Source organism: Pseudophryne corroboree, chromosome 1 (assembly GCF_028390025.1).
Source record: "Pseudophryne corroboree isolate aPseCor3 chromosome 1, aPseCor3.hap2, whole genome shotgun sequence".
Lineage (NCBI taxonomy): Eukaryota > Metazoa > Chordata > Amphibia > Anura > Myobatrachidae > Pseudophryne > Pseudophryne corroboree.
In genome coordinates, this window is record NC_086444.1 from 1,181,626,795 (window position 1) to 1,181,644,783 (window position 17,989).

The window sequence follows — 17,989 nt, forward strand, 5'->3', positions numbered from 1 at the left end:
GAGTACACCAGTACATTCCTGCAGGCACTGGTGTGCATAACAGTTCAGACACCAGTACATTCCTGCAGGCACTGGTGTGCATAACAGTTCAGACACCAGTACATTCCTGCAGGCACTGGTGTGCATAACATATTCAGCAGCCTAATACTCCTGTTGAAATTTTGTGGGAATATGGAGCATACCCCTCAAAATACGTTGCAACAGGAGGTCGATCAGGTGCAGGTCCTGACTCGACAATTTAATGATTTGTCCATTAAAATGCACACCTCCCAGGCCGCTGGCGGAGCTCCTGCAGCAGCAGCACCTTCAGGGGTTAAGGAGCCGAAAGTAAATCTCCCGGATCGTTTTTCTGGAGATCGCTCGCAGTTCTTTTGTTTCAAGGAGAGCTGCAAGCTATACTTCCGGCTTAGGCCTCAGTCTTCTGGGTCGGAGATTCAGCGGGTGGGCATAGTGATTTCCTTGCTACAAGGAGACCCACAGGTCTGGGCATATGGGTTGCAGCCTGACTATCCGTCGCTTAAAAGTGTTGATGCTTTTTTTACGGCACTGGGCATGTTGTATGATGACCCTGACAAGACGGCCTCAGCCGAGGCTCAGATTTCGATCCTTAAGCAAGGGCGAAGGCCAGTTGAGGTTTACTGTACGGAGTTTCGGAGGTTGGCCCATGATACCCAGTGGAATGACCCAGCCCTGAGACAACAGTACCGAAGAGGTCTTTCTAACCAGATAAAAGACCAACTGGTACAATATCCCTTGCCTGATAGCTTGGATCAGCTCATGCAGTTATCCATCCGGGTGGATAGACGGCTGAGAGAGCGTAGGCTTGAAAGGGAGACCGAGGTTTCCTTCTTTCCCAAGGGAACCTCAGACTCTGAGGAATTTTCCGAGGAGCCTATGCAGATTGGGGCTACCCGCCTCTCCTCGCGTGAGAAGACGCGGAGGAGACAGCAGGGGTTGTGTTTGTACTGTGGGAATAAAGGTCATGTGGTAGTATAATGCCCAGAAAAGCCGGAAAACTTCAGGGCCTGAGGGTGATGGGAAATATCCTGTCAGGCCAGAAGTCAGAATTTCCCAAGAAGACTTTTATCATTCCGGTGACCTTGAAGATCCTCGGTCAAACTGTCAAGACTGAGGCCTTTGTGGACAGTGGGGCCGACGGGGTTTTTATGGACCGCCAATTCGCCCTTAAACACTCTGTTCCCTTAGTACCCTTGGCATCGGAAATTGAGATTTGTGGGTTAAACGGGGAACCATTATCCCAAGGTAAAATTACCTCTTGCACTAGCCAGATTTCTTTGTTTATTGGAGCCACACACTCTGAAAAATTGTCCTTTTATGTGACTGTCTGTACTTTTGCCCCATTGGTGTTGGGGTTACCCTGGTTAAGGGCCCACAATCCTCAATTTGACTGGGTCTCTGGGGAGATTCTTAGTTGGGGTACTGATTGTTTCAGGAGTTGCTTGAGCCTTCCAGTCAGGCTCTCGCAGCTAAGTTTGCCAGGATTGCCAGGGTGTTATGCAGATTTTGCGGACGTGTTCTCCAAAAAAGTTGCAGAGGTACTACCTCCCCATCGCCCCTATGACTGTGCCATTGATTTGTTGCCAAATGCTAAGCTTCCCAAGAGCAGGTTGTACTCCCTGTCACGTCCTGAGACTCAGGCTATGGCAGAGTACATTCAGGAGAACTTGGCTAAGGGATTTATCAGACCTTCACAGTCTCCAGTTGGGTCGGGGTTCTTCTTCGTGGGTAAAAAGGACGGTTCATTGCGACCCTGCATCGACTTCAGGGAATTGAACCGTATCACGATTAAAAACTCATACCCACTGCCTCTCATTTCGGTCTTGTTTGACCAGCTTCGTACTGCCACCATTTTTTCAAAGATTGACCTACGCGGGGCGTACAATCTAATCCGAATAAGAGAGGGGGATGAATGGAAGACTGCCTTTAATACCCACTCAGGGCATTATGAATATTTGGTGATGCCTTTTGGGCTCTGTAATGCCCCGGCAGTCTTCCAGGATTTCATGAACGATGTACTCAGGGAATATTTGGATAGATTCTTAGTTGTATACTTAGATGACATCCTAATCTTCTCCCATTCCCTGGAGGAACATCAGAAGCATGTACGCTTAGTCCTCCAGAAACTCAGAGACCACCGGCTTGGGGCGAAGCTGGAGAAGTGCGAATTTGAAGTTCAGCAAATCGCATTTCTAGGATATATTATCTCCCCAGAAGGTTTCCAAATGGAGGGTTCCAAGGTACAGGCAGTCCTGGATTGGGTGCAGCCCACTAGTTTGAAGGCGCTTCAGCGTTTCCTGGGCTTTGCGAATTTTTATAGACGATTTATCGCTGGATTTTCATCTATAGTGGCGCCCTTGGTGGCACTCACTAAGAAAGGGGCGGATGTTGCTCACTGGTCTTGTGAGGCTAAAGCGGCTTTTGCCCATCTCAAAAGGGCATTTGTATCGGCCAAGGTGCTACGACACCCAGATCCAGAGCGTCCTTTTGTGGTGGAGGTGGATGCCTCTGAGATGGGTATTGGGGCAGTGCTCTCTCAGATGGGAGTGTCTGATAATCGCCTTCATCCCTGTGCTTACTTTTCCCGTAAATTTTCGCCTGCCGAGATGAATTATGACGTGGGTAACCGGGAATTGTTGGCTATTAAGGATGCACTCGAGGAGTGGAGACACTGGCTTGAGGGGGCTAAGTTTGTGGTCTCAATTCTCACCGACCATAAGAATCTGGCATATTTAGAGTCAGCGAAGCATCTCAATGCCAGGCAGGCACGATGGGCTTTGTTTTTTGCTCGCTTTAATTTTTTGATAACATATCGCCCTGGGTCAAAAAACATCAAGGCTGATGCGCTCTCGCGGAGTTTTGCTCCAATCCAGGAGACCACCGAGGCGCCGTTGCCCATTGTGTCCCCATCATGTATTAAAGTGGGCATTACCCAGGACCTCTTATCATTAGTCCTTAGAGCACAGGAGCAGGCTCCTCCAGACCTTCCGGTAGGTCTTTTGTTTGTGCCTCCTAGGTTAAGACAGCGAGTGTTCCTGGAATTCCATGCCAAGAAGTCGGCAGGTCACCCGGGTATTGCCAGAACTCGGGAGTTGCTATCTAGGGCGGTGTGGTGGCCCTCTGTGGCTAAGGATGTGGATCAGTGGGTTCGGGCATGTGACATCTGTGCCCGAAATAAGACTCCTAGAGGGGTTCCTGTTGGCCCATTACATCCACTCTCTATCCCATCTAAGCCATGGACCCACATTTCAATGGATTTTGTGGTGGACTTGCCCAAATCCTCGGGGATGACAGCCATCTGGGTTGTCGTTGACAGGTTTTCGAAGATGGCGCACTTCGTTCCACTGGTTGGGCTGCCATCGGCCAGACGCCTGTCTGAATTATTTATGCTGCATGTTGTGCGTCTCCACGGGTTGCCACTTGATGTGGTCTCTGACCGCGGATCCCAGTTTGTGGCCAAATTCTGGAGGGCATTTTGTTCCGATCTCCAGATTTCTGTCAGCTTGTCGTCAGGCTACCATCCGCAGTCTAATGGGCAGACTGAAAGGGTGAACCAGTCTTTGGAGCAGTTCCTCAGGTGTTATGTCTCCAAGTGTCAGACTGACTGGGTTGCTCATCTGTCCATGGCGGAGTGTGCCTATAACAACGCGGCTCACTCTGCTACAGGGATCTCTCCCTTCCTTTGTGTGTATGGGCATCATCCTAAGGCCAATTCTTTTGACCCCCTGGACTCCACGCCTGGTGGTTCCTCTGTGGTTTCGGTCCTTAGAGGTATTTGGAGGAAAGTGAAGAAAGCCCTTGTGTCTGTGTCATTAGTTACCAAAAGGGTTTTTGATAAGCGGAAAAGACCCTGCAGGTTTAAATTAGGAGACTTCGTCTGGTTGTCTACCAAGAATTTGAAGTTGAGACAGCCATCTCATAAGTTAGGCCCCCGGTTCATCGGCCCTTATAAGATCACCAGGGTTATCAATCCGGTGGCATTTCAGTTAGATCTGCCCCGTTCTTTGGGTATCAATAAAACATTTCATTGTTCCCTTTTAAAACGGGCGATTAGTAATCCTTCTTCCAGTGGAAGACCTTCCCCTCTTCTGATACGTGGCCAGAGGGAGTTTGTTGTTGAAAGGATTCTTGACTCCAAGATGGTTCGGGGTCGGCTGTCATTTTTGGTGCACTGGAAGGGGTATGGCCCGGAGGAGCGGTCGTGGGTGCGCAGTTGTGATCTTCATGCCCCCAGACTGATACGCTCTTTCTTCTCGCAGTTCCCCGATAAACCCGGTGGTAGGGGTTCTTTGACCCCTCGTCAGAGGGGGGGTACTGTTAGGGTCTCCTGCCCTGTGCTGCCACGTCGTCATGGCAACCGGGAGACAAGTGCTAGCGGAGTAACCTGAGCGCAGCTGATACTCCGGTTCGGGTCTTTTGCTGTGCAGTGGTTACAGGCTCTGTGCACGGCAGGGGATCCGGTGCTGGTTTTTGTGCTCACAGTCTGTGAGGTCTGAGTGGGGCGTGGACAGCACCTGCTATATAAGGCCTCTTCTCAGGTTAAGGAGATGCTGCTGAATCTTTGTTGGTTAGTTAGTTCCTGAAAGTTAGCCAGTACTGTGTAGCTTTGTATTTGTTGTTGCTTACTGCATATAGGCCTTGGGATTTAGTACTACAGTCTGCCAATCCAGACCTAGCAGTAAGACTGGAGTCAGTCGTTTAACTTGCTGGGGTTCTTTTGCTACTCTGTGAACTTAGCAAGTTTGCGGCTGTATTCTCAGACTTGCCTGCCTAAATCCTGTCTCACTGTGCAAGGTGTTCAGGTGTCAGTTTAGTGGCAGTAAGCTGAACCTGTGCACTGCAAGTGAGGATTAGGATTGTGGAGACTCTCCTTGTGTCTATCATTCCATCTCTGACCAAGGAGTTTACTGCCACACCCGTTGGTAACCCTTTAGGGTTTTGCTGTTGCCCTTAGCAACAGCATTTCGGGTTCTCTACGTATTTAAACACAACATCTTGCTTTTTCCATCTGAGCATTCTTAATACTAGGGAGACACCCAGTTTCTTAGCCTCTGGGCTTCTCTGTTCACTTTGTGTTTATTTTGTTACCATATCACCTTCTGTGTACGTAATGTCATATTCCCCAGTCTGTCTGTGAGTTCATTTGTTTTGCATCCCTATCTGTTCAGACACCAGTACATTCCTGCAGGCACTGGTGTGCATAACAGTTCAGACACCAGTACATTCCTGCAGGCACTGGTGTGCATAACAGTTCAGACACCAGTACATTCCTGCAGGCACTGGTGTGCATAACATTTGATTGTCTACAATTCTGGACATGGATTCATTGATCATTTGATTGCTTTCTAAAATGTTTATATAGCTTTGCTGTTGTCTGTGCTGTTCTTCCATTATGCGCTGTAAGTTGCCCATGACATGTGTAATGTCTGCACGCATGATTTCCATGGTATTTGCAATTCTTGTGTTTGTTTCATTTTGTCTACTCAGATTTCTGCTGATTCGTCTGAGGTGAGATGGTAGGCTTGCAAACATTTTGGTCTGCCTACGCAGGCAATCTTCATTAGTGGCCTGCTGTCTAGCCCAAATGGTCCAGAACACTTGATCAGGGCCTTGTGTTACTGGTGTTGTTGGGCTGTGTTGGGGTGGTGGTGTGCTTTGCTGTGGTGGAGTACTCACAGGTGCTGGATGGGCTGATTCCTTTGATTACTGGATGCATTTGTAACATGATTGTGTCATCCATGTCACTGTTTTGCTGTTGTTGCGGAGGGATGCTGGTACCAGGACTAGAAGCTGAAATTAAAAACATTTATCCGTTACTTATCCATATGTTTAATACATTGGTACAAAGCACTAAACATGGAACACATGTAATGGACTGGTGCTTTCAGATATCCGGCCTAGCAACATCATCACTCATTACTTAAATACATACATACTGTATGCCTGTTTGTGGCAAATGTGTCTGGTTACTTCATTCTGAAAGCAAATACATGAGTTGTATGGTACATCAGACATACTCCTGACTAAAAACACATTGTAATCCATAATGTGTTGCCTTATAGTGTCTCCAACCAAAACATAGTAATGTTTTTGTATGCAGTTGGCAATGTTAGGACAAACACACATGTGTAAATGATTCGAACAACCTTACTACAGGTTTAGTCTCCCTTATCCAAAATGCTTGGGACCAGACGTATTTTGGATATCGGATTTTTCCGTATTTTGGAATAATTGCTTACCATAATGAGATCTCATGATGATGGGACCCAAGTCTAAGCACAGAATGCATTTATGTAACATATACACCTTATACAAACAGCCTGAAGGTCATTTTAGCCATTATTTTTTATACCTTTGTGCATTAAACAAAGTGTGTCTACATTCACACAATTCGTTTATGTTTAATATACACCTTATATACACAGCCTGAAGGTCTTATAATACAATATTTTTAATAAATTTGTGTATTAAACAAAGTTTGTGTACACTGAGGCATCAGAAAACAAAGGTTTCACTATCTCACTCTTACTCAAAAAATTCAGTATTTCGGAATATTCCGTATTTCGGAATATTTGGATATGGGATACTCAACCTGTATTTGCAAAGCTTACACATGAGTTTCTGTTGCAGCATCTTCCACACATTGTGCTACTGTTTGGCTGATGTAGACATACATATCTTTACTGGATGTTGTCAAGGCCATTTTGTTTGGTTTCCATTTCATGTTTTACTGACTTGGGTAAGTATAGCAGATTTTGATGGGTATTTACTTAATGAGTTTAAGTAAATGTTTTTTTAAAGATCTGACATTTTTAATTGTTATCACAGTTTGTTACTCACAATCAAGATGAGGGGAGTGTGGTTGGCGTCTTGGAGGTGTGTCTAAAATTTGGAGTGGGGGCACCGAACAAACAGTAGGTAATCTTCGTGGCGGGGTAGCCTGCTGTGGTTGGCCCTGGACATCAGACCTTGCTTTCTTTGCTGGGAGATGTTTTTTGTGGTGTGTTCCAGAAGTGCACCTTCTGCTGCTTAAGACTTCTTTGGATGGACCTAGTATTGAAAGTGACATTTTGTTATGGCCATTCATTTACAAACCTAACCTATACTACAATGGACACTTTACCTGCTTCCACAGCGTCATCATCATCAGATGTGATGGGAGTGACTGTAGGACGACCAGTACTGCTTTTTTTCAACACTGTAAATCCAAAAAAAAACAAAAAAAAAAACATGCTATTGTTAATACATCCACCCATTATGCTTATAAACATTACATCTTAAAAAAATGGATGTTTTATTATGAATCTAAAAATAAGGACATTAAACACAAAAAGCACAACATCAAACCCAAAACAATGTCCAATAGCCATATGCACTATGGAAAGTGCAACACAGGGAATCATATACAGGACACAGACATAGGACACAATTCCAAAAACATACACTAACAAGTCAAAACACACACAGCTTCATTTTCTAATAAATTGAAAAAAAATACAGATGCAATATAGAAATAGGTCTGTGATGTGGCACTCCAAACACACATTACCACAATATGAGGCCAACAAAAAAAAAAAAAAATTTTTTTTTTTTTTTTAAAACAGTAAGGTAACTAAGTCTTCAGTTGTTGTGTCAGTGTACAAATACAGACTCAAAATGAACCAGCAAATAGTGGCCTTGACTTAAACAATATTACATTGAGTACTAATGAAATTACACATGTAACTGCCTTCAAAGACACTTTGCACTACTCCAGCATCTAACATATCAACCACTGATTGGGAAACATTGCACATGGATAACTGAAAAAAAAAAAACATATTCCAACTTTCAAAATGTACAATGTGCAAAAGGAAAACATTATTGCGGGACAATTCAATGACACACCAAGTCCAAACTACACATGGAAAATGTACTGTCCAAAAACCACATGACATACAAGCAAGTAAGACGTTACATTGGCTTTTGTATGAAACATGACCCAAAACAATGTATTTGCTGACGCACACTTGAAGATGGGAGTAATATGCAACGTCACATGACACACATTTAAAACATACAGTAAGCCAGAAGTAATGTCATAGAATGTTAAGGCAAATACACATGCTCACCATCCTTCCTGGGGCGATCGGAATCCCGGACATGGGTTGCAGACACTACTTCTGGAGGGATTATAGTCCGCATGGGCTCCTCATAGTCCAGATATGTGGCAATAAAGGGCGGACCACCACCGATTTTGCGAGCCGACTTCGCCTCCTTGGCCATTTTGGACTTGACACGTCGCTTTAAGTCATAGTACCGTTTGCGGCACGTGTCCTCCGTCCGCTTCACCACCCCCTCACTATTTACAGCAGCAACTACTTTCGCCCACAACACCATCTTCCTCCGTGTTGGCACCTTGGCTGACTCAGGCCCAAATAGCTGGCGCTGATACTTCATCAGCTCCCACACCAATGCCACATTTTCTGCAAAACTAAACTTTACATTCCGCCCAGTCTTAGTAGTGGTGCGTGGCTGCGGAGCTCTCTGACTGTCACTATCACTGTTACTTGAGGCTGCTGCAGCAACCTCACCCACCTCCTCCACCTCACTAACCTCACTCACACTCACCTCCTCCACCTGACCGACCTCCTCCCCCTCACTCACACCCTCCACCTCACCCACCTCTGAGTCACACATAATTGTGTATCTAAACACTTAACACAGAAAAAGAAAAAGACAAACAACACACTCCTCCACTACCACTGCACAAATCACACACACACACACACACACACACACACACACACACAGTGACAAGGGACTATAAAAAAAAATTCTTGGACCAAAAATTAGACAAAACCACAAAATACAAGACTACAAGAATAACAAGACTTCTTTCAAACACAATACTACACTCAGAAATCGCCCCAAAAACTCCTCACCAAACCAACTACTCACCAACCTCCACAGCACAACCTCCCTCCTCACCACTAACTAAACCAACGAGGTGTGGACGGTTTGGGGCGTATTTATATAGTTGCGCACAGACATTCCTACCATCTGAAACACAACCAATCACGAACGGGGATGAAAATCGAAACTAAAAGTGAAAATGCGGCCGCGGGGAAAAAAAACCCCTGCCTTTAACTTAGAAAAGAACCCAGCAAAAACAACAAAAACACGTACGCAAACGACAATGACAGCCGCAAATGTGCCAAAAAAAACCGACTGGCATCGACATCGGAAAACACGAAAACAATAAACTCGAATGCTTAGTAACTTGGCGTATATGGATTCAAAAATTTGCATGAAAATGCACCCGATACAAAACGAGTTTAAACACTACACAAACCGACTCAAACACGAATATTAGTAAATATTGGCCCATGAGGGTGGTTTGAGGGCCCGACGTCCACAGTTGGGGGTTGTGCTTACAGCCCAACACCGTGCAGGACATTTGGCATTTGCCGGAGAACACCAAGATTGGCAAATTCACCACTGGCGCCCCATGCTCTTCACAGGTGAAAGCAGGTTTTCACTGAGCACATGTGACAGACGTGACAGAGTCTGGAGACGCCAAGGAGAACGTTCTGCTGCCTGCAACATCCTCCAGCATGACCGGTTTGGCAGTGGGTCAGTAATGGTGTGGGGTGGCATTTTTTGGGGGGGCTGCACAGCCCACTATGTGCTCGCCAGAGGTAGCCTGACTGCCATTAGGTACCGAGATGAGATCCTCAGACCCCTTGTGAGACCATATGCTGGTGCGGTTGGCCCTGGGTTCCTCCTAATGCAAGACAATGCTAGATCTCATGTGGCTGGAGTGTGTCAGCAGTTCCTGCAAGACGAAGGCATTGATGCTATGGACTGGCCCGCCCGTTCCCCAGACCTGAATCCAATTGAGCACATCTGGGACATCATGTCTCGCTCCATCCACCAACAGACTGTTGCACCACAGACTGTCCAGGAGTTGGCAGATGCTTTAGTCCAGGTCTGGGAGGAGATCCCTCAGGAGACCATCCGCCACCTCATCAGGAGCATGCCCAGGCGTTGTAGGGAGGTCATACAGGCACGTGGAGGCCACACACACTACTGAGCCTCATTTTGACTTGTTTTAAGGACATTACATCAAAGTTGGATCAGCTTGTAATGTGTTTTACCACTTTTATTTTGAAAGTGACTCCAAATCCAGACCTCCATGGGTTAATACATTTGATTTCCATTGATAATTTTTGTGTGATTTTGGTGTCAGCACATTCAACTATGTAAAGAACAAAGTATTTAATAAGAATATTTCATTCATTCAGATCTAGGATGTGTTATTTTAGTGTTCCCTTTATTTTTTTGAGCAGTGTGCATATATATATATATATATATATAGAGAGAGAGAGAGAGAAATGAAGTGCATGAGAGCGCCTAATAGTGTTTAAAAATTGTCAAATCAATTCACCATGTGAAAAAGTGCAAAGTGTAAATTTTAAAAAAGAATCGACTTAGCTTCCTTGGGAAACTGCTTCAGTCTGATGACACTTTTGAGACATGCAAAATAGAAAAAGCCAACATAGTGTGTACTGTTTAAATGGTATACAATGCTCCAAAAGTTTAGGGGCCTTGCTGGTCCCAATATAAATAAAAGAACTGGATGAGCAATTCCAATAGGTAGGAGCTATACACAATTATAATACATAAACAATAATTTTAATATAATATCTCCTGAAGCCAATGTAGGTAGCACACGTACAAGATAAAAATGAATAAACAGCTTATCTATCCATAGGTAAAAGTCACAAGGTGAGCAGCAGCCCAATCCTGTTAGCACGTAAACAAATGTCCTGAAGCAAATGCAGGTAGCATACGTACAGAATAAATAGATTAAAATGGCTTATCTGTCCATTCAAGGAAGTCAAGGGTGAGTAGTAAGTCCCGGTCCCGACGCGTTTCGTCCTGTAGCATAGGACTTCATCAAGGGGATACTCAGTGGGAGAACAGCAGGATATTTATAAGGTAGACAATTGATCACATGTCTACCAGGTAGTGGACATCACTTCCTGTGAGTGCTGGAGAGTGTTTCTTATTGCATTATTCCGCATAAACTGACTCTAATAAATATCATTGAAATAAATGTAAATATATAGGGACATACATATATATTAACATCACACATAAACTTTATAAATTATGGTCCCTGGAGTGGTAACGGCTCAAATGCGGTCGTGAACCGCATCTTGAACCGCAGAGACGTCACTTCCGCCCGGCGTCATGGAGGACAAAAATACGACATGTGACCTGCGGCGTGAACCGCAGACGTCACTTCCGCCGGACATTGTGGGGAATCTTTCGGCGGTGACGCGCAGTCTTTCGCGTCACTGACGTTGTACAGAGAGTTCAGGGTTCATGGCGGTGACACGCATGTTACTTCCGCTATAGCTGGAACGCACAGCCATCTTCCATCTGATTGATTCAGTGATATCTTGCTGGTATTTTCGCCGTGGAACGCACGACCATTTTAGCTCTAGCTTAACAGAGACTCAGTATTAAACAGATGGTAGTACATGGATAAAAGTAGAAACTTTTTAAAAGTATATATTTAGATAGTTGTTGAAAAGTGGATTGGTATATATAAATAACACATAAATATAATAACTTAGTAAATGATCTCTGGTAGGTGGAAGGTGAAACAGTGATAATGGTGAATAAAGTGCAAAGATATAAATATAAATATAAAATTAAATATATATGAACAGAAAATTACTATTTCTGATGACATCTTCCCCGGTCATTCCAATCTTCTATTTCCTACCCAAAATACATAAGAACCTTCAAAACCCTCCTGGAAGACCGATCATAGCAGGAATCGACTCACTCACGTCACATCTGTCCGAATATATAGATGTTTTCCTAAGTAAATATGTCTCTAAACTTCCATCCTACCTTAAGGATACTAAAAGTATACTGGACGCTCTTAAAGATGGCGTATGGAAGGAGACATATTGGTGGGTGACAATTGATGTCGAAAGCCTCTACACCTGTATTGTTCATGACATTGGAGTTCAAGCTTGCAAGAAATACCTTGATAGAGATACGGAGATGACACAGGTCCACAAAGAAGCCATTTGTGACTTTATAAGGTTTATTTTAAGTCATAACTATTTCAAATTCCAAGATTCCTTTTTTCTGCAGACATGTGGGACAGCTATGGGGACAATTTTTGCCCCCAGCTTCGCAAATTTATTGATGGGGAGCTGGGAAGAAGAACACATTTACTCTAACAACCCATTCCTTAGCCAACTGATAATATATAAAAGATATATAGATGATATTATCATTATCTGGGACGGCACCGAATCATCCTTTTTGGAATTCATCAGGAAAATGTCTTTCAATCAATTTAATCTAAAATTCACTGAGAAACATGACCAAATCCAAATTGAGTTCCTTGATTTGATACTTTCTTCAAAGGAATCTAAAATCACTACATGTAACCATATAAGGTCGACACCAACAGCTATTTACACTTTAAGAGTTGCCATCAGCAGAGCTGGAAAACCAATATTCCATACTCACAATTTAACCGGGTCCAAAGAAACTGTAGCCAAAAAGAGGATCAAGACTCACAACTGAAACTTTATGCCGAACGTTTCAAAGAAAGGGAATATCCAGAGGATGTTATTGAAAAAGCCCTTGTGAAAACCAGGATTACACATAAGCCTCCACGAAAGATAGAAGCAGAAGGAGTAGAGAGAAGTATCACGGTTCCATTCATCACTACATATAACTGTCATGAAAAAATCATCCGTCAATCCCTGAATAAACACTGGAATATCCTAATGATGGACCCAGTCTTAAGAAAAGTCTTGCCTCCAAAACCCCAAGTTGTCTTTAGGAAAACAAGTAGTCTTAAAGAGATTCTGGCACCCAGTCTTTTGAAATCTACCACATCAATACAAAGCAAGCCGTGCCAAGGCTGTTATAAATGTGGTAGTTGCAATATCTGCAAATTGGTGCACCGCAATCGGAAGAAGTTTTCCAATAATGACAACTCTCGCGAATACACCATTAAACATTTCATAAACTGCAACTCTTTAATGGTGATTTATCTTTTGGAATGTCCGTGCGGACTGAAGTACGTTGGAAAAACGAAGAGAGTCCTTAAACTGCGCATACAGGAACATGCAAGGAACATTAAAAACAAAATCACCACACATGCAATTTATAGACATTTTCATGAATTTCATCACTCCAACCCTGAAGACATGACCTTCAAAGGCATTGAAATTGTCAATCTTGGCGAAAGGGGTGGAGACATTCTAAATAAACTATCCAAAAGAGAAATGTTCTGGATTTTTGAATTAAAGACAATGGCTCCCCTTGGATTTAATGAGGGGTTTGAGATCGCACCCTTTTTATAGTAATTTTCTGTTCATATATATTTAATTTTATATTTATATCTTTGCACTTTATTCACCATTATCACTGTTTCACCTTCCACCTACCAGAGATCATTTACTAAGTTATTATATTTATGTGTTATTTATATATACCAATCCACTTTTCAACAACTATCTAAATATATACTTTTAAAAAGTTTCTACTTTTATCCATGTACTACCATCTGTATAATACTGAGTCTCTGTTAAGCTAGAGCTAAAATGGTCGTGCGTTCCACGGCAAAAATACCAGCAAGATATCACTGAATCAATCAGATGGAAGATGGCTGTGCGTTCCAGCTATAGCGGAAGTAACATGCGTGTCACCGCCATGAACCCTGAACTCTCTGTACAACGTCAGTGACGCGAAAGACTGCGCGTCACCGCCGAAAGATTCCCCACAATGTCCGGCGGAAGTGACGTCTGCGGTTCACGCCGCAGGTCACATGTCGTATTTTTGTCCTCCATGACGCCGGGCGGAAGTGACGTCTCTGCGGTTCAAGATGCGGTTCACGACCGCATTTGAGCCGTTACCACTCCAGGGACCATAATTTATAAAGTTTATGTGTGATGTTAATATATATGTATGTCCCTATATATTTACATTTATTTCAATGATATTTATTAGAGTCAGTTTATGCGGAATAATGCAATAAGAAACACTCTCCAGCACTCACAGGAAGTTATGTCCACTACCTGGTAGACATGTGATCAATTGTCTACCTTATAAATATCCTGCTGTTCTCCCACTGAGTATCCCCTTGATGAAGTCCTATGCTACAGGACGAAACGCGTCGGGACCGGGACTTACTACTCACCCTTGACTTCCTGGAATGGACAGATAAGCCATTTTAATCTATTTATTCTGTATGTATGCTACCTGCATTTGCTTCAGGACATTTGTTTACGTGCTAACAGGATTGGGCTGCTGCTCACCTTGTGACTTTTACCTATGGATAGATAAGCTGTTTATTCATTTTTATCTTGTACGTGTGCTACCTACATTGGCTTCAGGAGATATTATATTAAAATTATTGTTTATATATTAAAATTATTGTTTATGTATTATAATTGTGTATAGCTCCTACCTATTGGAATTGGAATTGCTCATCCAGCTCTTTTATTTATATTGGGACCAGCAAGGCCCCTAAACTTTTGGAGCATTGTATACCATTTAAACAGTACACACTATGTTGGCTTTTTCTATTTTGCATGTCTCAAAAGTGTCATCAGACTGAAGCAGTTTCCCAAGGAAGCTAAGTCGATTCTTTTTTAAAATTTACACTTTGCACTTTTTCACATGGTGAATTGATTTGACAATTTTTAAACACTATTAGGCGCTCTCATGCACTTCATTTCTCTACATTTTATCCATATACTGGGCACGAGCTGCCACCCATAAATTCATGGGGGTGTTAAAACATTTTCCATTCAATCATAAATATTTCGTCACCTAAGCACATCCATTATACTTTAGCTTGTGTGTCATTTAGGATCAGCATTGGCGCTATTCTCCATTTTTTTATATATATATATATATATATACACACACACACATACTGTATATATATGATCTCTCTCTCTCTATATATATATATATATATATATGTGTGTGTGTATTTTATGCATTTTAGAACATAGTAAACAGCAGCAGGCAGGCTCAGCTGCGCAGCCAGAACTCACTTTTCAGTCCAGACACCCAGCTCCCAAAGACTCCTCTCCTCCCTCCTCACCTCTCCAGCGTCTCCACCCGTCATGACGTCACACGCACAACTCGGGACTCGGGAGCGCAGAGGCAGGAAGCAGCTAAGGCTGAAACTGATTAAACAGCTGTGAGCTGCGAACTGTGGGCGGCCAGGCGGCAGGTGCCAGCGGAGTCAGGCTGCGGCGCTCCTTGCAACATTTTAGGCGCCTGGAGCTTGAGCTCCACTGGAGCCACCCTCCCTACACCCCTGGTTACATGGCTAAATAAACTTTTATACAGTAGTCATTGTTGCTACATCCTTTATGTTCTGCCCAGATTCTTCAGGGATTGTGCACCCAACAGCGAAGCTCGGAAAACAGCAGTATCTATCGGAACAATTGCGTACAGAGGTGTTCTCATATCTGAGAAAATCAGTTTTCTGAGAGACCACAATTATTTTTTCTTTATTATCTGTTATTTATAAAGAACCAACATATTGGCAGAGCTGGGATCATGACAAACATACGGTAGGGGAACAGCATCTGTAGCTGGTGGTGGGGAGAGTTTGTGTAGCTTTATCGGCCGCTGATGATGAAGTAGCTATTGGTGGCTGGTATTCATGTGCAGATAGTGGCGGTGTGTTATGTTAGAGAGCAGTGCAATCCGGCACTGCCTCCTATACTGCATACAGCATTTTACAAACCGTGCACTAAGACCCAGAGGCATCAGGAAGTGCAACCTCCAACCGGGATGTGGTCAATTTACCTACAATCAAAATTCCGGCTGTCAAAATCCCGACAACAATTGACCGACAGTCAAAATCCCGACGCAGCATCAGATCACCATTGGCCATCTGAGGAAGCCTATGCTTGGGCCAGCAATTTAACATAGGAAGACGCAGCATCGTGTCGCTATCAGAGTAAGCCTAAGCTTACTTAGAATGACCACTAGAACTCCGCTACCGGGGCCAGGAAATAAGTATAAGAAGACGCAGACCCTGGAATCGCCACGCCTACAAATCACACCTCCATTTTGTAAAACGGACCCGGCTGCCACCCCCGTCCCGCCCCCAATCATGCCCGACCACCACATGTGCAGTGCAGCATCGGGGCAGTCGCAGATCTCTCCCCATCAGAGTTGTCCGCCAACCATCGTATTCTGAATCAGGCTCTGTATTCTCTCTACCAATCATGAAAATGAAGCATGTCTACTGGCAGACGTAAAGGGCCCATACATCAGCATTCACAAGAAAAGATTCACAGATTCTCCACCCACTCGTACATTGCCGATATTTTACAGTGATTCACAGATAATTTTCCTCCAAAGTTCAGATCTGCGAATCATGAACGTTTCCATTATAATAATAAAATACCAGTAACGGTCTGCAAATCAGCTGATTGGTACCATACACTGGCAAACTAGGGCCCCGATTGGTCAGCGAAACCCAACATGTTGTACAGGACAACTATTTACCGATTCCGATCACTTTTTGGTTGAAATTGGCGATCGGTGAACCTCATCTATCACTTTTCTGTTTTTTACACCATCATTTGTAAAATGCAGAATTGCACCAATTGTTTGCTGATGTATGGGCTCCATTATATAAGATAAATATGTGGTACGATAGTAAAATAATTCTGCCCTTATAAACTGACGGTATCCGGTCTATAGATCTACACTAAAAAGGTCTGCAGTCAACAGATCTACCACTAATGGTCGACATGCATTAGGGCGATAGGGTCAAAAGGTCGACACAGCCTGAAGGTCATTGTAGTCAATATTTTTGATAACTTTGGGCGTCATTCCGAGTTGATCGTAGCTGTGCTAAATTTAGCACAGCTACGATCATGTTCCCAGACATGCGGGAGGACGCCCAGCACAGGGCTAGCCCGCCCCGCATGTCTGTCCGCCTTCCCCCCGCACAAGTACAAAGCATCGCACAGCGGCTATGTTTTTGTACTTGTTTAGTAACTCCCGGCCAGCGCAGCTCCTGCGGCTGACCGGGAGTTGCTCGTCGCTGCCCCTGACCCACCCCCAGCACTGTCCGGCCACGCCTGCGTTGGCCGGACTGCGCCCCCAAAACGCCCGCCGTGCCCCCCAGCAACCGCCTCTGCCTGTCAGTCAGGCAGAGGCGATCGCTAGGAAACGATGGACTTTGGCTGTCCGGCATGCGCAGTTCCGACCCAGTCGCTGCACTGCGAACAACTGCAGCAAGCGATCGGGTCGGAATGACCCCCTTTGTGTTTTAAACAAAGTGTGTGTACATTCACACAATTCTGTTATGTTTCATATACACCTTATACACACAGCCTGAAGGTCATTTAATAACATATATTTTATAACTTTATGTACTAAACGAAGTTTGTGTACACTGACCCATCAGAAAAACAAAGGTTTCACTATCTCAGTCTCACTCAAAAAATTCTGTATTTCGGAATATTTGGATATGGGAAACTCATTCTGTATTAACTTTAGCAACCTGGTGGCGATGAAGCGTTGGTGAGCGAAGCGATCCAGCAAGGGGACAAATTTTAATAAAATGGGCTAAAAAAAATTTAAAACTCAAAACAACACCAATTTTGTGTGTGTCGACCTTTTGACCATGTCGACCTTTTGACCATGATGATCTTTTGGCTGTTGACCTTTTGACCCTGTCAACCTTTTGACTGTCGACCTTTTACTGTCAACCTAATGACTGTCTAACTTTTTAATGTCTACTTTCTCTTTTAGAACCAAACTTACTTGGATCTGGACCCAGGATCCCCACCAATCACATCGATGCACAGAAATAAGCGCATGGTCTGCTACTTCCCTCTCCCTGCTTATTACACCTCATATAATTGTCACCATCTTGGTGCTCATACAGATATTCATGCACAAT

At 43.8% G+C, this 17,989-nt stretch overlaps 1 protein-coding gene across 1 annotated transcript; it reads left to right on the forward strand.

The window, feature by feature from the left end:
- Positions 1-1,523: 1,523 nt before the first annotated feature.
- On the forward strand, positions 1,524-13,406 carry LOC134932160 (uncharacterized; the record flags this gene model as incomplete). Its single annotated transcript, XM_063926311.1, has 3 exons — positions 1,524-2,867; positions 3,051-3,721; positions 12,581-13,406. Coding segments are annotated over 3 exons (2,841 nt in total), but the record flags the coding sequence as incomplete, so codon positions are not given.
- Positions 13,407-17,989: the final 4,583 nt, after the last annotated feature.